Source organism: Somniosus microcephalus, chromosome 12 (assembly GCF_052327205.1).
Source record: "Somniosus microcephalus isolate GS21.2 chromosome 12, FLI_Smic_1.0, whole genome shotgun sequence".
Lineage (NCBI taxonomy): Eukaryota > Metazoa > Chordata > Chondrichthyes > Squaliformes > Somniosidae > Somniosus > Somniosus microcephalus.
This window is the reverse complement of record NC_140998.1, coordinates 68,596,232-68,617,518: the sequence shown is the minus strand read 5'-3', so window position 1 is coordinate 68,617,518 and position 21,287 is coordinate 68,596,232. Positions and strand designations below refer to the sequence as shown.

Below are 21,287 nucleotides of genomic sequence, written 5' to 3'. Positions count from 1 at the left end.
AAGCACTTGTGGGGAGGGGGTGTGAGGGAAGAAGGGTGAGCTATGTCTGTTCTCTGAACTCTGTCTGGAGCCTGGCATTCAGAATGAATGGCTCGAATTGCGCATTGCAAAGTACTTGATTATTTAGGCAGGCAGGATCTAATTACACATTCCAGAAAAACTGCTGGATGTGTCTTGTCCTCCAAGGGGACCAATCATAAATCTGGTGTTGCAAATAGACACGACCAATCAATAGTACCAAAAACAAATGATCTGGTCATTTATCTCATTGCTGTTTGTTGGACCTGCCTATACCAAATTGGCTGTTGTGTTTTCCTACATTGCAACAGTGATTACATTTCAAAAGTACTTAATTGGCCATGACATGCTGAGGTCTTTCTTTCTTTAAAAGTGCAACTAACATGAATATATAATAATATTATTGTTTATGCTGTTTATATCAATGATTAAAAAGACTTGCCTTAAATTAATACAGTTGTTGATGCTTACTATCAAAAGTGGCAGTGAGTTTGAAGTACTCATTTTTATGACCTTCAAGTCCTGTTGGTAGCTTGAAAAAAAATTCAAAATTAGCCATTGTTTAATTTTAATAGAAATATATTGGCCCAGAAATTCGAGTCGGGGGCTTGCCGCGCGTGTAAGCCCCCGATCTGCACTTACCCGACGCGCCGGCCGTTGAGCTTCAGGGACGCCTGGAATTGCTGTTTTAAAATGTTGACTCCCGGGCAGCATCTGACGTCACGCCGCCCAGGAGTGCAGCCAGCGCGAAGCCTGTAGCGCGCTGTGCAACTGAGACACGCCCCTTGAGGTCTCAGTTTAACAGGACACGCCCCCAATGTTTCTGCCAAGCTGCTAAGCATTTTTACATGCAAAGCAGCAGTTTAAATAGGTTTTTGGAAGTTTTTTGAAGCTTTTGGTAACTTTTATAAACTTTTAAAAACGTTTAAAACTACTTCAGATTCTTCAAAATAATGTAAACAGAATTAAAGCAATTTAAAGACTTTTAAAAGCCCTAAAAGATTTTTTTTAATTCCATTTATTTATTTAGCAATGTCGTCATCATACGTGTCTTCACACTGTTCCCTTTGGGGAACTGTATGAAGTGGTGGAAGGATTTATGGCCATGATTAACGCTCATTCCGTGACCGTAACCATCTTTGAACCAGCCATTAGGGCGGTTAGTCCTATGGCGGGAGGGTTTTACGGGCTCCCACAAGCTATACAAGGAGGGGGGGCCACCCACACCCACGGACGCAAATATCCCACTGGATGTCAACCCAGAATTTAGAGCCAGAGCTCCGACTCCACTTGCCGGGATTGTCTGGAGCGGGGTTCGAAACCCTACCCTGATCTGGCCCAGCGGCGGGGATCCTACCGCTATGCCAAAGGCCCAATCCGATTAGCAACGTGAAATGGCTGGAATGAGCACAATTCACGGCATTAAAAGAACTCACAATTGAACTGATGATGACCTCAGCAATCTCCTCAAGGAGGTGGAGGCGCAGCGCCTGCTCATCATTGGTAATGAGAAGTCAAAGGCGCCGCAAAAAGGGCAGATGATAGCTTGGTCTTTCAAGTGGCAGCATAGGGCTCCAGTCACGGGGAGGGAAAAGGCGCAGGAAACATATGGGTGTCACCTTTTGTGCGGAGTGGGCCTTTTGCGTAGCAGTAAGCATCCCCGCCGCTGGGCCAGAAGGAGTAGGGTTTCGAACCCCACTCCAGACAGTCCCGGCAAGTGGAGTCGGAGCTCCAACTATAAATTCTGGGTGGACATCCAGCGGGATACTTGCGTCCGTGGGTGTGGGTGGCACCCCCCCCCCTCAGATGGGTTGTGGGAGCCCGTAAAACCTTCACGCCATAGGACTAACCACCCTAATGGCTGGTTCAAAAATGGTTACGGTCACGGAATGAGCGTTAATCACGGCCATAAATCCTTCCACCACTTCATACAGTTCCCGAAAGGGAACAGTGTGAGGATACGTACGACGATGACCTCTTGCGCAATGCACCTCCTTGGACCCTCAGTCGCAGATGCGAGGGGGCAAATCGTGCAATTGTTAAATTTTTCATTTTATTGACATGTAAAATGTTGGCCCAGTAATTCTCTTCCAAATGCGCGAGTACGGTCGGGGTACTTACGCGTCTGGCTGGAGGAAATGCCGGTTTTCAGCATGCACAGCGCATGTGGGGAAAACCGGCATTTCCTGTCCTCTGAACGAAGGGGTTCAGAGGCAGAACGCGTGCGCAGTAAAATTCGCCGCTTTCATTCATGCTTTCAGTGAGGTCAAGTCCTTACAACTTACACATGAACAAAGCATGGGTACAGTTGCTCCAGAGGCCGCGGAGGAAGATATTTCTTATCGTGGAGCTTCTGAAAGTATGTATGTCTGTATATATTCCTTTGCGTGTTATGTATATATTCCTTTACTTATGTGTATGAATGTATTATTTAATTATGACTTTCAGAGAAAGTAACTTATTGGAAAATCATAATTAAAAACATACATTCATACACATAAGTAAAGGAATATAAAACATACATATACGTAAAGGAATATATGCGGACATACATACATAATTACTTATTACTGATGAAAAGTTTCTTTCTTAAAAGTGCTGCAAATGTTACATTACTCATTTTAGAACACTCATTTTCACATTCAATTCACACAGCCACAATTGCTCCTTCTACCTACCGTTCTGAAAACCCGTTTAAAAAAAAAAATTTAAACTTTAAATCTTACTTAAAATTTCTTAAAATAACTTCCCTCCCTTTCCCAAACAAAAATATTGCCTTTCAGAAGCTCCACGATAAAATATATCTTCCTCCGCAGCCTTGGAACAACTTTACACATGCTTTTTTCAAGTGTAACTTGTAAGGACTTACCCTCACTGAATCCATGAATGAAATCGACGAAGTTCACTGCGCTGTGCCTATGAACCCCTTCGTTCAGAGGACTGGAAATGCCGGCGTTCCCCGCATGCGCTGTGCATGCTGAACGCCGGCATTTCCAACGGCCAGATGCGTGAGTACCCAGACCGTACTCACGCATTTGGTCACGAATTTCTGGCCCATTAAGTGTATGTTAGAAGCAATAATCATATAAAAGCAAAATTTGACAAAAGTATGTTTATGCATTAATATACTTAACCCTTATAATGACTAAATAAATTACTTCAAAGTAAAAAATGATCCAACAGAATACTTCTAATATTCTGATAGCTGGAATCACTTATTTAATTCAAATATAGAAAAGTTAAAAATCCTGAATCTATGGCCTGAATTTTAACCTAAAAAAAGGGTGGGTTTGGAGCGTGGGGGCAGTTAAATTGTTAAAATGGGATTCCCAGCCTGATCCCTCGTCCAACCCGCCCACTTCCAGTTTTAATGGAGGCGGGACGGGGGCAGGAGGCGACCAACCTGCTCCCAGGGGGCGTAATGCCAATTAAAATATTATAATGAGTCTGGAAGCCTCTCTTTTCACCTCCATTTTGAATTTAACTGCATGTGGAGGAGTTTTGTGAAACCCAGCAGTTAAAGTGAGGCAGGGACTGCTGGATTCAGGAGGTAAGTGCCTTTTTATACCTACCTCCTGGATCCAGGTCTCCCAGGTTTCCAGCTCGCTTCGGAGGCCCCCTGCCCCCAACCCGCCTTCCTCCACAAAATCCCGGCCTATATCTTTTGGCCAAAACTGTCCCCTTTTTATAACAACACTTGTGTCAAATTTTGTCTGATAACGCTCCTGTGACACGCCTTGGGATGTTTAACTATGTTAAAAGCGCTATTTAAATGCAAGTTGTTGTTGTTAATGTTAAGACTATAAAAAATGCAAACAAAACACTGGGGTTCATTTCTAGAGCAACAGAATTGAAAAGCAGGAAAATAATGTCAAACTTCTACAGAACCTTCTCTAGACCATATTTAACCTTCTCTAGACCATATTTAGAGTACTGTGTACAGTTCTGGTCTCCATATTATAAAAAGGATATAGAAGCACTGGAGAAGGTGCAAAAAAGATTTACAAATATGATACCAAAACGGAGAGGTTATAACGATCAGGAAAGACTGAACAGATAAGCATGACCTAATTATGAAGGAGTTTGAAGGTGTTACCACTTGTGGATCAGTCCAAAACTAGGAGTCATAAATACAAGGTAGTCACTAATAAATCCAATAGGGAATTCAGGAGAAATGTATTTACCCAGAGAGTGGTTAGAATGTGGAACTTGAGGCAAATAGCATAGATGCCTTCAAGGGGAAGCTGGAGAAGTATATGAGGGAGAAAGGAATAGAAGGCTATGCAGATAGGGCGAGATGAAGTAGGGTGGGAGGAGGCTCGTGTGGAACGTAAACACTAGCACAGGCCAGTTGGGCAGAATGGCCTGTTTCTGTGCTGTAAATTCTATGTCAAGGCACTCAACTGTGATTCTATTATTTTATGAAGAAGTTAAGACCCTCGCCACAAAACAGAGAATAAGGGGAGTACATAAAAATGATAATAAAATTGAAAGCATGCATTCATGATTTAAAACCTTGCAATAAGGATAATTCAGATTTCCTGTGCTACCCGCAGGGAAGCCACACTCAAAGGGAGCATGGATCGGCGATAGGGCTACAGCATTTTAGCCCCGATTCTTTTCTCTTCCTGTGCAGGAGTACAACATCTTTCTATCCTTTAGTATAAAACAGACACTGAAACTGGACCCCTGGGTGAACTTTCATATTGGTTTAGTAGCAGCATACTCTAATCATTATGTTTGCATTAGCACCTTGGGGAAAACCTATTGTAGTTATACTGGTACAAAATCTCACAGTGCAAGTGAGACTGTAAATGTATGACTATAAAGCAGGCTACAATGGAATTACCAGTTTATTAAATTTGTTAATTCATCCAGGCAGACACATAAAGCTTTGTCCTTCAGTTCATTGCTGATGTTGCCAGATTCATTCAGATATGCATGAATCATCTGCAAAATAAAATCACTAGAGAATTATATTAGTCATTATTGGGGAACCATACTTTATGCATCTTAATAGAGCTGACCAAAAAATACAAACAATACATACTTTGCAATTTTGCAGATCATCAAACTTATCACTTTTGACTACTATACAAGAAACCAGACCCACTGTCACTATGCTGCCACTAAATTGCATTAACAGCATCTTCTGTATTGAATTCTATTTGTATAATGTGAAAGAATCAGTCTCATGTGGCACAGATAATGTTAGTCATGAAGCAACAGAAAAAAAGACGGAAAAACACACAAAAGACATTGGTAGCTCTTGGTGGAACTGTTCGGTCTGTAAGTTTTAAGTTAAAATCCTCCTTTTGCTCAATTGTGCTACTTTTATCCTACCCCTAGATGGCACTATGGTGTTGTAGACTTCAGCCAGTTTGACCAAAAATGAATAAATTTACACTGACAATGTCTTAGGTGCTGTCTTAGGATCGTCTCTGCTTCCTACATGCTGCACATCACAAACATGAGAGAAAGGAGAAAGGTGTTTAAAATAGGATACATTTAAAATATAAAAAACAGAAAATGCTAAAAAATACTCAACAGATCAAGTAGCATCTGTGAAGAGAGAAACAGCATTAACATTCCAGGTCAATGACCTTTCATCAGAGCTGGAAGATGTTGGCAATTTAGGGGGAGAAATTGGCCTCCTTTGCTCCTCCCGTTAGCGACTCTGTAGGGCGATAACGGGGAGCTAAGGGCTTACGGACCGGGCGCGGCGAAATTACCGACGCCCGCGAAATTCCATGGCGGGTTAGCACTGGCGTTAAAACTTACCGCCTCGATCTCCTGCGCCCCGGAGATCATGACGTCATCCGGAGCGCAGCGCTCCATTATCACCCTGGATGTAAAATTCGCTTCCGCCCCCTACAGCAACGCCGGGCATCAACAATGGCAGTTGCAGGAGGTGTAGTCACCTCAGCTGGCTGCTTGGGGAGCGCTAATTAAAGACAGTAGTGGTCAGGTGGCCAAAATTTAATAATGTCCCCAGTGTGCCGTATTTTGATTTTTTTTAAAGCCCACGATTGATCAGCGCTGCACTCTCTTGGTATGCTTGGGGCTGCTATGCGCATATCGCAGGTGCCGTCGATGACCACGCTCAGCCTTAGCCTTCAAAGACTGCAGCATTGGTCCTTCCCTTTAAGGGAGGGAAGGAGTCTGTAAAACCGGCAGCGCTGCACAGAACATTGCTCAACGCTCTGCCGCTACTGCCCCTCTTGCTCCCTTTAGTGCTCTAAGGGAAATGCAGCGCTTGATTTAGCGCTTCACTTCCCTCTTGGAGCACTAAAAGTGAATTTCGCGGGAGGCAGAACGATTAGCGCCCGGTGCTAATTTTTCAACTTTCAAAGTTTTAGCGCCCCAAATGGGATTATATCGATTTTCTCCCCCTAACAGTTTTTAAGCAGGTACAGTGCCAAGGAAAAGAGGGGGGGGGTGGTGGTGAAGAAAGAACAAGGGCAGGAGTGATTAAATAACAAAAGGGATGATGGTGCAAGGCAAAAGAGGTTGGTAATGGGACTAGTAAAGAAACAAAAGATGGGTTCAGGGGCAGTGTAAATGGTTACAGCAGAATAGCAGAGGGGGAGGGAAACATGGAAAATCTGGCAATCAGTTCGAATGAAAGGTCATCGACCTGAAAGGTTAAAGGATTCTCTCTCCACAGATGCTGCCAGACCTGCTATGTGTTTTCCAGCATTTTCTATTTTTATTTCAGATTTCCAGCATCTGCAGTATTTTGCTTTTGTTTACATTTAAATATAAGTTATTTCCTCTGGTGGGGAATCCAGAACAAAGCGAGTAGGACACTGCCATTATGCCTCCTCGTTCTGCATTCCCCCACCAAAAGACAAGGTTCCTATTCATCTACGCTGTTGAATCGCTATCATTTTAAACTCTGACCAGGGATGGGGCAAAGATACAGAGTTAATGGTGGGGGTCGAGGACATAGGCTTCAGTCTTCCCAATGTTTAACTGGAGAAAATTGCAGCTCATCCAAGACTGAACATTGTTGCCTCTGGGACACCTGCTTCTCGATGATGAAAGTCATCTCAGTCCTCGGAGACTCCAGGGGAACCATTCCAGCCACCAACCTCTCAATCTCATGTCATTCAGGGAGCACCTCATTGTAGTAGTAGATTAGGAGTATGAATAAGTAAGTCAACTGGCATAAAGGGTAGAAAGAGTTTTCAGGAGTAGTTGTAGATAGGGCGATTATGATTTTTGGCACTTGTTGAGATAATGTGTGAAGTTGACATAGCTTGTGCACAGAGTTCTAAGCTCATTTCTGTGTATTTTTTCAGCTGTTGGGTGTTGGGATTACATAAAATATACAGCACAGAAACAGGCCATTTGGCCCAACTAGTCCATACTGTATGCTCCACACGAGCCTCCTCCCGTCTTTCTTCATCTAACTATCTGCATAACCATCTATTCCCTTCTCCCTCATATGCTTATCTAGCCTCCCCTTAAATGCATCTATACTATTCGCTTCAACCACTCCCTGTGGTAGCGAGTTCCACATTCTCAGCACTCTCTGGGTAAAGAAGTTTCTTCTGAATTCCCTATTTGATATCTTGGTTACTATCTTATTCTGATGGCCTTTAGTTTTGCTCTTCCCCACAAGTGGAAACATTCTTTCTGTACCTACACTATCAAAACCTTTCATAATTTTAAAAACCTCTATTAGGTCACCCCTCAGCCTTCTTTTTTCAAGAGAAAACAGACCCAGCCTGTTCATCCTTTCCCGATAGGTATAATGTCACATTTCTGGTATCATCCTTGTAAATCTTTTTTGAACCCTCTCCAATGCCTCTATAACCTTTTTAGAATATGGTGACCAGAATTGTACACAGTACTCAAAGTGTGGTCTAACCAAGGCTCGATACAAGTTTAGCATAACTTCTCTACTTTTCAATTCTATCCCTCTAGAAATAAACCCTAGTGCTTGATTTGCTTTTTTTTTATGGCCTTATTAACCTGCGTTGCTACTTTTAGTGATTTGTGCATTTGTACTCGGAGATCCCTTTGCTCTTCTATCCCATTTAGATTCTTATTTTCCAAGTAATGTGACCTCCTTGTTTTTCTTATCACATCAATTCAATTCAATTTTATTTGCCTTATGTACTAGTACAATGGAATGCTTACTCCCCGCACATTTATCTGTATTGAAATTAATTTGCCAATTATATGCCCATTCTGCAAGTTTATTAATGTCTTCTTGTAATTTGTTGCAGTCCTCCTCAATATTGACAATTTGGTGTCATCCGTAAATTTAGAAATTGTGTTTTTGATTCCAAAGTGTAAATTGTTAATCTAATTTGTGAACAACATTGGTCCCAGCGCCGATCGTTGTAGAACTGCACTTCCCATCTTCTGCCACTCTGAACAGCTACCCTTTACCCCTACTCTCTGCTTTCTGTCTTGAAGCCAGCGAGCTATCCATTTTGCTACTTGTCCCCTGACTCCACATTCTCTGACCTTGTTCATTAGTCTATTATGGGGTATCATATCGAAGGCCTTTTGAAAATCTAGATAAATTACATCTACTGCATTATTATTGTCTACTCTCTCCGTTACCTCTTCAAAAAATTCAATGAGGTTGATCAAGCAAGACTTTCCCTTTTGAAATCCATGCTGACTATTCATTATTATATTTTTGGTTTCTAGACCTTCTTCTATTTTCTCCTTTAGTAGGGATTCCATTATCTTTCCTACCACTGATGTTAAGCTGACTGGTCTATTGTTCCCTGGACATGTTCTATCTCCCTTCTTAATTAAGGTATTACATTAGTCCTCTGGCACTACATCTTTTTCTAACAAATTATTAAATACGTGTAATAGTACCTCTGCTATCACTTCCCTAGATTCTTTAAAAATGCGTGGATGTAATCCATCCGGACCAGGGGTTTTATCCTGTGAGTTTAATGGCAGAGAAAATGTAGACTTCTGTATTATGAAGTAAGTTGGCAGAAACCTTTGTCACTGAAGAATTTTATGAGGGTGTGACAGTGGTGGGGAAGCAAAAGAATAGGCAGGTGTGAATTGTTTTATTTGGTGACTGAATCTTTAGTTATTGAACACATTGTGCTATCTGTTGCGCCCTCCTTTCTCTGGCTACTAGTAGTCCTGTCCTGCATCTTCTCCTTTTTGTGCATCCTCCTCATGGTGAATCAGCAGAAAAAGCCTTGAATGAACTTCCAAAGAAGTTCAGCCAAAATAACATCAACCTTCAGTAGTAGCATAGAAAATGGCCTCCTCAATGTGGTATTCACCTCAGGGGTACCTTCCTGCTGCTCCTATTGTCATTTATATACTGGCAGTAATTATGTGGGGCGTAAGTTGAGAGAAATGGATCGGAGGGGTTGGCCACACCCTGGGTGGTGATTCAGAAGAAAATTCAGGCTTGCATCTTTGCTTTGAGGATTTAAAGTATTAGTAATACCTGAACATAGCTGAAATTTGAAAAATGAGAGATGAAAATAAGGAAGTGGCAGACTTTTTGAATAATTACTTTGTGTCAGTCTTCACAGTAGAGGGAGAGGATAATATACCTGACATTCCATGGAAATTAATAATGAATCAAGGACTGGAACTCACTAAAGTTAACGTAAACAAGAAAACAGCATTGGAAAAAATAATGGCACTAAAGACTGACAAATCCCCAGGACTTGATGGTTTCCACCCCAGGGTTTTAAAGGAAGTAGATGATGAAATTGGAGATGCGTTAGCCATAATCTGCCAAAGCGTTCTGGATTCAGGGATTGTCCCTTTAGATTGGAAAATTGCAAATGTAACTCCATTATTTAAGAAAGGTGCAAGAGAAACCAGGAAATTATACACCTGTTACTCTAACATCTGTTGTGGGCAAGTTATTGGAATCTATAATTAAGGACAGAGTGACTGAGCACTTAGAGAAATTTGAGCTGATTAGAGAGAGAGCCAACATGGATTTGTAAAGGGAAGGTCATGTCCAACAATTGAATATTTTGAGGAAGTAACTGAAGTAGTAGACAGGGAAATGTCTATGGATATAGTTTATATGGACTTCCAGAAGGTATTCATTAAGGTTAACTAAAATTAAAGATTATGGAATTGAAGGCAAATTATTATCTGTTTAGGAGATTAGGGATAATGGGTATGCACTAGTCACTTCCTTCCAATTTAAGTAGTGTCCCACAAGGGTCTGTGCTGGGGCCTCAACTATTCACTATCACAGAAATCACAGAAACCCCACAGTGCAGATAGAGGCCATCTCGGCCCATCGAGCCTGCACCGACACATATCCCACCCGATCCCCGTAACCCCTACACCAACACATATCCCACCCTATCCCCGTAACCCCACATAATAAATCCCCCTAACACTAAGGGTCAATTTATCATAGCCAATCAACCTAACCCGCACATCTTTGGACTGTGGGAGGAAACCGGAGCACCCGGAGGAAACCCACGCAAACACGGGGAGAATGTGCAAACTCCACACAGACAGTCGCCCGAGGCCGGATTCGAACCCGGGTCCCTGGTGCTGTGAGGCAACAGTGCTAACCACTATGCCACCGTGTCTATATTTATTAATGACTTAGATAACACAATAGAGAGCCATATATCCAAGTTTTCTGATGACACAAAGATTGGTGGCACAATAAGTAGCGTAGACGGGAGCATAAAATTACAAAGCGACATTGATAGATTTAGTGAGTGGGCAAAACTGCAGCAGATTGATTTAAACGCAGTTAAGTGCGATGTCATCCATTTTGGACCAAAAATGAATAGATCCGAGTATTATTTAAATGGTGAAAAGCTAGGAACAGTAGAGGTTTAAAAGAGATTTTGGGGTCCATGTACACAGATCACTAAATGTAGTAGTCAGGTACAAAACATAATCAAAAAGGCTAATGGAATATTAACCTTTATAACTAGAGGGCTAGAATATAAAGGGGAAGAAGTTTGCTAAAATGATACAAAGCACTGGTTAGACCACATCTGGAGTTCTGGGTAACACATCTTAGAAAGGATATATTGGCCTTGGAAGGAGTGCAGCCCAGATTCACCAGAATGCTACCAGGGCTCGAAGTGTTAAGATTATGGGGAGAGATTAAATAAACTAACTTGTGTTCCATGGAATATAGAAGGTTAAGGCGTGATTTGATTGAGCTTTTTTTTTTATATAAAAGATTTTGAATGGAATTGATAGGGTAGATACAGGGAAACTTTTTCCACTAGTGGGGGAGTCTAGGACAAGAGGACATAACCTTAAAATCAGAGCCAGGCCATTCAGGAGAGAAGTTACGAAACACTTATTCACGCAAGGAGTGGTAGAAGTATGGAACTCTCTCCCACAAAAAGCAGTAGATGCTGGGGCTCAATTAATAATTTTAAATCGGAGAGCGACAGATTTTTGCCAGCCAAGAGCATAAAAGGGATATGGAAATAAGACGAGTGGGCGGAGTTAGGATACAGATCTCTTGAATGGCGGCGGAACAAGTTAGAGGGGCTGAATGGCCTACCTCCGTTCCTGTGTGCAGAAATATACCAGAACATTGAGTCATTTACCTGGCTTATATGAAAGGCCATATCAGAATAGTAGCAACCCATCATTAAATCTGGTTCTTGGGCTTCACGTTCAGACCATTTTTCCTTCTCTTCCTTCAAAGTATTTTTCATCCATTTTGCAATTGTTAACTAGAAGTTCAAAAAGGATAGAAGTTATCTCACTTGAAAATCTTGCAATTATTTCATGGTTTTTGTGAGTGAAAAACTGCATATTCAGTAATTTCAGATGAGTTTTGTCATTTATTTGATAATCTTTTTTAAACTAGGTTGTTGAACTTTGTTGTGGTAGATGGTGTATCAGTGCAAAAAAGTATGAAATTTGCCATTTTGTATCATAGCCTGCATACATCTCTTACTAGCTTCACAAGAGCATATCTTATGCTCCTCACTGGAATACCCCAGTACCAGAGCAGTTGAGCAGCAATGGCAGCCTATTATTATATCTACTAGCTGGAGTGCCCGGCGGTGCCGAGGGAACTCAAGAACCCTGTGCCATGTTTATAAAACTGTTGGGATTGAAGAACTCTTCCTAAGCACCAAGGAGTGATATTACATTATTCACAAAGTTTCAGTGTATATGAGTTGAATAGGGAAATAAAAGATACTATCTCAGGCATTTAGAAGTCAGAATATGCCCCGCCCACGACCCGGAGCCCCCGTGCGCCGCCGCTAGGCCCCGCCCATGACCCAGAGCCCCCGTGAGCCGCCGCTCACCTGCTCACTGGGCGGGGAGGAAGGAGGGAATGGCGCCGAGTCTCTCGGTCGGGCTGACCCGATTGCCGCGAGGGTGTATCAGTCCCGCACTCATGGCAGGCTGCAGGAATAGGCCCCGCCCACGACCCGGAGCCCCTGGTGCACCGTCGCTCACCTGCTTGCTGGGCGGGGAGGAAGGAGGGAATGGCGCCGAGTCTCGGTCGGGCTGACCCCTGATGGCCGCGAGAGAGAGAGTGAGAGAGAGAGAGAGAGAGAGAAATTCCTGAATCAATACTAATGAATCAACAATTTCCTCACCTCCATTACCATTTTTTTTAGCTTCAGGCCCGGCCGGTCTTTAATGGCTGCCACTCACCTCAGCTCAGCTCCCGCACTAACGGCAGTTTGAAGGATTAGGCCCCGCCCACAAATGCCATGAAACGCCCCCCGTGACGCAGCGCTCTTCCCCCGTAGGATTGGTCAACCATCACGTCACTCAACGCTAATGAGCGGTAGGATTGGTCAACCGCTAATGAGCGGATTTTGTCCGTTTTGTGAACGTTTTTTGTATACTGTCCGAACAATTTTTGTCTAACCAAAAAGTAAATACGCCTATGACACTCCCCTAATCATAAGCTTTCTTTTGATATAACATATGTGTAGGTACGCTCTATAACTTTTGAGTTAAGTCCAGACAGACAGACGGATCCTTTTATATATATTTTATTAAAAAATAGATTATATAATTGTTCAGCACTCTTACAACATGAGATATCTGTGCAAATGAAGGGATAATTACTAGTCCTAGCCCTTTTCGGGCTACCCCAGATCAGGCGTATTCCCCAGACGTTCACCTTCAACTAAAGTTAAAGATAACCGAATTCGATAAGATGCTTAATTGGGTCTAAAGGTTCAGACTATCTCTCCCTAAAGGAAAGGAACGAGGTGAAGATGTTACCGTCCTCCGGATAGCACTTTTAATAAGTTTAACTAGACTGTAACCTTCCGGATATTATGAGGGTCCGGAAACCCCCCACCCTGCCAGAATTCTGCAACTCCTTACAAAAGAGTGTACAGAAATTGAGTTCGCGAGTTTGATACAGAAATACTACTGGAGACAATATATAGATTTATTTAAGAGCCGACATATAGTTAACAGCTTGCGGGTCAATCGCAACTTTAACAGTTCAAAAACAAATAGCTTACATTTCTTATCCTCAGAGATTACATAAGAACATAAGAAATAGGAGCAGGAGTAGGCCAATCGGCCCCTCGAGCCTGCTCCGCCATTCAATAAGATCATGGCTGATCTGATCCTAACCGCCAATCTACTATCACAGAACCATCTCCTGAATCTAACAGAATTAGACACATGAAATAGGAGCAGGATCAGGCTACACGGCCCCTGGGCCTGCTCCGCTACCCACAGGGCCATGTCCGATCCGAACCTAGACTCATGTCCAAATTCCTGCCCGCTCCCCATAACCCTTAATTCCCTTTACTTCTAGGAAACTGTCTATTTCTGTTTTAAATTTATGTAATGATGTAGCTTCTACTGCTTTTTGGGGCAGCATATTCCATGGACCTACCACCCTCTGAGTGAAGTAGTTCCTCCTCATCTCAGTTTTGAAAGAGCAGCCCCTTATTCTAAGACTATGCCTCCTAGTTCTAGTTTCACCCATCATCGGGAACATCCTCCCCGCATCCACCCGATCCAACCCCTTCACAATCCTATATGTTTCAATAAGATCGCCTCTCATTCTTCTGAACTCCAATGAGTAGAGTCCCAATCTACTCAACCTCTCCTCATATGCCCATCCCCTCATCCCCGGGATTAACCGAGTGAACCTTCTTTGTACTGACTTGAGAGCAAGTATGTCTTTTCTTATTCTCAAATCTTAACTTTGTACATTTTTACATTTCTTATTCTTAATTCTAATCCAGAATATCCACCAAAATCAAATTAAAAGTACCTTGATCCCTGAGACTCAGTTAAAAACTTAGAGCGTGCCTCTGAAGTTGAGAGAATCGCTTTGCCCCTTTCCAGCAACTTCTGACTGTCTATCTGAAAAGCTCTATATTTAGTGGTTTATCCTTTGAAGTTTTCTGCTGATGTAAGCTAATTATCTCTAGTCATCTTCCTGTTGACTTTTCTCTATACTTACTGCCAATTCAACTGTTAGCTTGCAGACTTCTGTCTGTTGTTTAGGTGTTCCAAAAACTTATCATAAAATGGCTACAACAGATTTATCTCTTTGATGTCATTCTTATCGAAGGTCTTCCATTCAATTCTTAATATTGGCTTAATGGTTTGAAAGCAGATGTAGTGTCTACTAACTTCTATTTTCAATGCAAAAACCATGTGATTGCTTGGTGTCATCTATTGAAGTCATATCTTCAAAGTGTTCTGTTGGTATCATATTTACAACATGTAAATTAAAGACACTTCAACTAGGGTGTTTGTTTTCCTAGCCATCTTAGTTGGTTATATTATAATCGTGTTTCCTGTTTCATTTGATGTTACTTCTCCAAAGGCACATGGTTTTTTAATATTCTGTGTTCCTGTTCAAAGTGTTAGTTTTTAACACTTTACTTGGGTCATTCCATTGTGTTGCTCCCAAACTCCAGACTTTCTGGAAACGCCAAACTGCTATTTCAATAGGGCCATTGTTTTAGTACTTTTAACCAATTCCCATTTCAAAAGCTTGTGTGTTAACACTTCATCTTATCTCAGAAGCCTGTATTGACACAGCCTGTGTCGCCGAGGCTTTCCAGACTTTTACACCCAGTATGTCATGTTTTAATATCAGAAATCTGTTCATAGAATGGTGTATCTCTTGGAATATGGCTTTTTCCTTTACACAAACACGATAAGCATTCTTTCTCCTTTTATGTATTCATTTATGTAGCTTGACTGAAATGCTGAAGATACAACCATCATGGTGCTATAGATGCGGTTAATTGATTCCTCCAACAGTGCCACCATCTCTGGCACATTCTGGGGCACTATCTTCAGTTGTCTGTAGGTATATTTAATGTTTTACAAGCATCTTACTTTTAAATACAAATCCCCTAAGATTTGGGCAAGTGTCGTCAGCCTAGGGTAGGCATCTCCTTACACTTTGGTCAACGAGTGCCACCTCATTTTCCACCTCCAGCAGTTAAGCGACTCATGCTCTGTGCATCACCTTGTGCACTTCCCTCATTTTTACCAACTATACTAACTGGGTGTCTCTGAGATAGTACTTGGGCACGGGAGTAAATAGCATGTGTGAAGAGGGGGATGGGCAGCCCTGAAGCTGAGGGAACAATTGGATGTAAAGCACTTTACTGAGGTTGTGAACATAAGAACATAGGAACATAAATAGGAGCAGGAGTAAGCCATTTGGCCCTTCGAGCCTGCTCCACCATTCAATAAGATCATGGCTAATCTTCTACCTCAACTCCACTTTCCTGCACTATCCCCATATCCCTTGATTCCCTTAGTATCCAAAAATCTATCGATCTCTGTCTTGAATATACTTAATAACTGAGCCTCCACAGCCCTCTGGGGTAGAGAATACCAAAGATTCACCCCCCACCCTCCGAGTGAAGAAATTTCTCCTCATCTCAGTCCTAAATGGCTGACCCCTTATTCTGAGACTGTGACCCCTGGTTCTAGACTCCCCAGCCAGGGGAAACATCCTCCCTGCAGCTACCCTGTCAAGCTCACTATATAAATGCAAGTCTTTATTTCAGGCACTTTTCAAAATCCTTGCTCCCTAAATTAATAGAGGCAGTCTGCCCTTTTAAGCTGTTGCAGAATTAAATTATGCAGCTGTGCTGGTTTCCTAACCCCCGCTCCCAATGGAGAGCATTAATAGTTCTGAGAGCTATACTAGAATGACCTTGATCAAAGAAAATATGGGGTCAGAGTTGGGATTGCATTGGTTGGCAGACATCCCACTCAAAAACTCTGCAAGATCCCTCATCCCCTACATGCCTTAAAGTAAATGCCATGCTTTTAGCTAGAAATCTAGCTTTAAGTCTAAATTCAGTCAAGCTGAGCCCAAACCATCCTTGCTCCACACTAGCAAGCAAAAGGAAATTGTGTCCTGCCTAGTGTATGAGGGATCAGGTTTGGGAACAAAAAGTACATTAATCTTGTTATGCAAAGGATTGTGTTCGAAAAGAGGAAGACATTTTGCACAATATGTGAGGAATTCAATTTAAAATGTATTGTACTTGTGTCAATGATTACAGCTTGTTATTAACCTTCATTAAATCAGCTGAATGATACCATTCGTCGTTTAATTCATACCTTCAATGCTTCAACATATTTGTCCATGATATTTTCTATAATCTTTTGGTCTAACACAGGACCAAGTTCTTGTATGTTCACCTCTGGTGAAAGATCAGGATGACTCATAACATCTTCACTGCAAACAAAATGGCACAATTTAGGCACTAGATTTTCAGAAATTTACACTCAATCGGGTATACTAGTGAATTACTTTGATCTATGTGAATAACTAGAGCTCAATTAATTAAGGCAAGAAATTCAAGATGTTGGTTTCTGCTCACAATTTCCTGCAAAAAATTTCAAATATGTCAGTTAAGTCTCTTGTGGCGTAAACAAGGTTTGTTCCCATGGTTAGGAGAGAAATATTAAAAGGACAAGTCAACCTGGGCGTACCATAACTAAAATAATAAAAGAATTAAAAGATGCATCTTTGGAGGTGATAATATAAATAAAGATCGCGTAGACTAGGCCTATATTCCCTAGAGTTTAGAAGAATGAGAGGTGATCTCACTGAAACATATAAAATTCTTAAGGGGCTTGACAGGGTAGATGCTGGGAGGATGTTTTCCCTGGCTGGGGAGTCCAGAACTAGGTGGTCACAGACTCAGAATAAAGGGGTTGGTCATTTAGGACTGAGATGGAGAGAAATTTCTTCACTTAGACGGTGATGAATCTTTGAAATTCTCTACCCTAGAGGGCTGTGGATGCTCAGTCAGTGAGTATTTTCAAGACAGAGATCATAAGATCTTTGGATACTAAGGGAATCAAGGGATATGGGGATTGTGCGGGAAGGTGGAGCCGAGGTAAAAGATCAGCCGTGATCTTATTGAATGGCGGAGCAGGCTCGAAGGGCTGAATGGCCTCCTGCTGCTCCTACTTCTTATCTTATGTTCTTATAAAAGATATACTTTTGATTACCCGCCTCTAACCAGATTAGGTCCAAGCTGCATTTTGCGTAAACTATAATACAATGCCTGTTTTTCCATTAAGAATATCGAGCATGAATTTAGTTTTGGACGGTCGCGCAAAACTGGCAATAGCGAAGTCAATGGAAAAGAAATTCAGGCGGAGTGTGGTCATCCACAGGAAAAAAATCTTATAACGAGCAGAATAGACAAGAAACGTTGTACACATGACAGCTAAAAATAATTTTGAATAAACAGATCAATATCATATCCTCAAGCATATTTGCTGAACCTACATGTATGCAAGTTTAACTTTTTATAGCAGTGAGACTGGTTACATTGATGTACAAATTCAGTGCTGTCCCCTAGTGGGATACTGTATAATAACTAGCAGTTTTGTTGTGGTTATAATAAAATTATTATTCATGAGTTCATAAGCGTGCTATAATGCTCACAAAAATTGTTTCTCTTCATATTAAATAAACAAATACAAAAAATTTAGAACTTAATATACCTTTTGTAGGTGTGAATAATCCACTTGAGAAAGGAATAAAGATCATTCAATTCCAAGGGTTTCTGTTGGATGCATTCCAGGTGAGAAGATACAGTCTTGTGATAGCATTTTACATACATGTTAAAAATACTGTATTTTTCTGGGTAACATTTCTGCACAAAATTCTTCACAGTTTTCAAGTCTTCTAATATAGTTTGTTGAAGATGTGATAAGTGTAATGCAAGCCACGATGTTGTCTGCTCCTTTGTAATGAAAGGCACATTAGCTATCCTTCCTTCCACACTTTTTGTAACTGTTTCTTGCCACAAATCTCGCCACTTCCGGGGTCTTCTGAAACAGTTAGCGTCAGGATGGTTCGTCCTTTCTTGCCATTTTTTATCAGCTGCTTCTGCCAGTTCAATAACTTTCACTGCCAAACACAAAATGCTACTGTTTTCTTTAGCTACAGTGAGTGAATTGGTGATTATGGACATTACTTGTTCAGCAAGTGCATCACAGAGTAGATTGAAATCTCGAACTTTTGCTGTGTATTCGTGGTACTCCTCTTCATCTTTTTCAGGCTTTCTCTCACTGAGCAACTCTTCTTCCAATTTATTTATATTTTCATTTGCCTCCAGCAACAATTTATTGGCGATTAACTGGTTTATTTCCATTACTGAAAACAAATGAAATACAATAAATCAGAATAAGTAGTTTAAAAGCATGACATTCCATGCATTGTTTGTATCAACTTTTCTTTTTCTAATTTTTATCTTTCTGTTGGGTTCCAGGAATATATCGCTAACAAAAGATGCTACTGGAATGAAGGTCATAAAACACATTTTCAAATTATACTAATACTTCTACTGAATTAGAAACTCTTTTACATAAATATAGGTTTTGATATGTAAATGTGTTGAATATGAACGCATAACACAATAGTACCAAAGTCATGAGTGAGCTCGTTTATGGGTGAAATTAGCAGGTTACATACATGTTAAAATATACTGTATTTTTCTGGGTAACATTTTTTGTACAGAAGCTCCTGAACAAGGGAAACACACCAGCGCTTGGGGCAGTGCAAAGACGAGCCACAAGACCGGTCCCTAGGGGTGGAAATCGGTTAAGGCCAGTTTTGGGGTCCATAACCAGCAGCACGCTGACAGTGCGCGCCCCAACCAGGAGGACCGAGGCCAGCCAAATTAACATTTCTGTGCACATTTTACATCGCAAATGTGGTCGCGAGGACTGTGGCGTTGGGGGAGCACTCCTGTCCCACAGGAATACTTATCAAGTAAGAAATAATTAAACTAATCTTTTGTTGGTTGCCGCTGCTTTGAATTGGTTTGAAAATAGACTTTTCAGATATTATAGCTCACTATAGAATTTATGTAATCAAAGAGATGAAAGATGATTTTTTAAAAAGTCTAATGTAAGAGGTTAAATAGGTCACCCCTGATACAAATCATATGCAATACTTCAGTGTGTGTGATCCTGTAATTAATTTCTACAAATATAAATCCATACTGTATTCTTTAACATTTCTGTCTCTTACCTGACAGTGGCGACTTTGCATTCCCAATTGTGGTGTTAGCATCTTGGTTTTCTATTGCAATGCACTGATCTTCCTGTTCTTTGATGTCTACTTTCAAGTTGTTTACTGTTTTTCCATCTGACACAGTCATTGTTTTATCCTTGACAAGATCTTTTGAAGGTGAGAATCTTTTACTTAATCGGAACACAGTTCTCATGAAATTGCTTGGATTTGCATCAGGCACCTTAACTTCCATATTGCCGGTTTCTTGTGATAACCTCTTACTTTTTCTGAAGCTTTGTTTCTTTTTAGATATCCCAGTTTCAATATCTGCAATATTACAGGCAACCTGGCTTCCATCAGCTGAATCTTTGTCGCTCTGTAATTCATCATTTAACACTATTTTTGTATTTGACATCTTTTGTTGTTGTTTTTCTGCAGTACTTCTGAATGCGAACAAAAGTGCAGTATCGCTTCTGTACAAGAGAATAAAATTAAACACTTATGAGAATGTATATAGTTGTCTATTAAAACTGATTTAATATTTATCAGTCATACAAGAACATTAAATGACAATACTGTAGGCTTGAACAAGTGCCTTAATTCAAATGAAATAGAAAAAAGATGTTTAATGGATAAAATGTTTACATTTAAAAAGATGGATTTAAAAACACTATGGAATTGTAGTTCAGTAGTATTGCAAGTTCAATCCAACATGATTCCTCTGGCAGACCGTACAGTAACCACAAGCAAATTGTACATCCAACCATTGCTATATTATTTTAAATTAGAATCGGGTGGTTATCAATTATGTTCCATATATTTTTTCACCCGTTTTTGTCCAAATCAAAAAGTGTTAATATTTTAAATAGTTAGAACTATATGTGATGACTCCGACCAATCTTTGCGCTTATGGAGAAAAGTGAAAAACAGCTAAATCAACAGGTTGATAAACGAGTAGAGACAATTTGAAGACTATTTATTTTACACCAAAGAATGATCAACATTTATGGATTCAAAACAACAGTGACGGCTGATAAATTTTTCACTGACTTCTAGAGGCGAGGTGAGAGTGACTGCCCTTGACATCAAGGCAGCATTTGACCGAGTGTGGCATCATGGAGCCCTAGTAAATTTGTAATCAATGGGAATCAGGGGGATAACTCTCCACTGGCTGAAGTCATACCTAACACAAAGGAAGATGGTTGTGATTGTTGGAGGCCAATCATCTCAGCCCCAGGACATTGTTGCAGGAGTACCTCAGGACAGTATCATGGCCTAACCATCTTCAGCTGCTTCATCAATGACCCTCAATCATAAGGTGAGAAGTGGGGATGTTTGCAGTGTTCAGTTCCATTTGCAACTCCTCAGACAATGAAGCAGTCCATGCCCACATGTAGCAAGACCTGGACAACATTCAGACTTGGGCTGATAAGTGGTAAGTAACATTCGCACCACACAAGTGGCAGGCAATGACCATCTCCAACAAGAGAGAGTCTACCCACCTCCCACTGACATTCAAAAGCATTACCATTGTTGAATCCTCCACCATCAACATCCTGGGGGTCACCAGTGACCAGAAACTTAACTGGACCAGCCAAATAAATAAATACTGTGGCTTCAAAAGCAGGTCAGAGGCTGGGCATTCTGCGGTGAGTGACTCACCTCCCGACTCCCCAAAGCCTTTCCACCATCTACAAGGCACAAAGTCAGGAGCGTGATGGAATACTCTCCACTTGCCTAGATGAGTGCAGCTCCAATAACACTCAAGAAGCTCGACACTATCCAAGAAAAAACAGCCCGCTTG

General features: G+C 41.2%; 1 protein-coding gene across 1 annotated transcript in view; it reads right to left on the bottom strand.

Annotated features, from left to right (window-relative positions):
* The window catches only part of LOC147109264 (exocyst complex component 3-like), a 75,633-nt gene that overhangs the window by 37,007 nt on the left and 17,339 nt on the right, over nt 1-21,287 (bottom strand). Inside the window, exons 2-7 of the mRNA XM_086003032.1 lie at nt 19,502-19,956; nt 17,968-18,622; nt 16,567-16,684; nt 11,574-11,702; nt 4,868-4,968; nt 461-550 (exon numbers count right to left, since the gene is read on the bottom strand). Of these exons, the coding sequence (XP_085859158.1) occupies nt 461-550; nt 4,868-4,968; nt 11,574-11,702; nt 16,567-16,684; nt 17,968-18,622; nt 19,502-19,898 (1,490 nt within the window). The 5' untranslated portion in view covers nt 19,899-19,956. The remainder of the gene's footprint in view (nt 1-460; nt 551-4,867; nt 4,969-11,573; nt 11,703-16,566; nt 16,685-17,967; nt 18,623-19,501; nt 19,957-21,287) is intronic.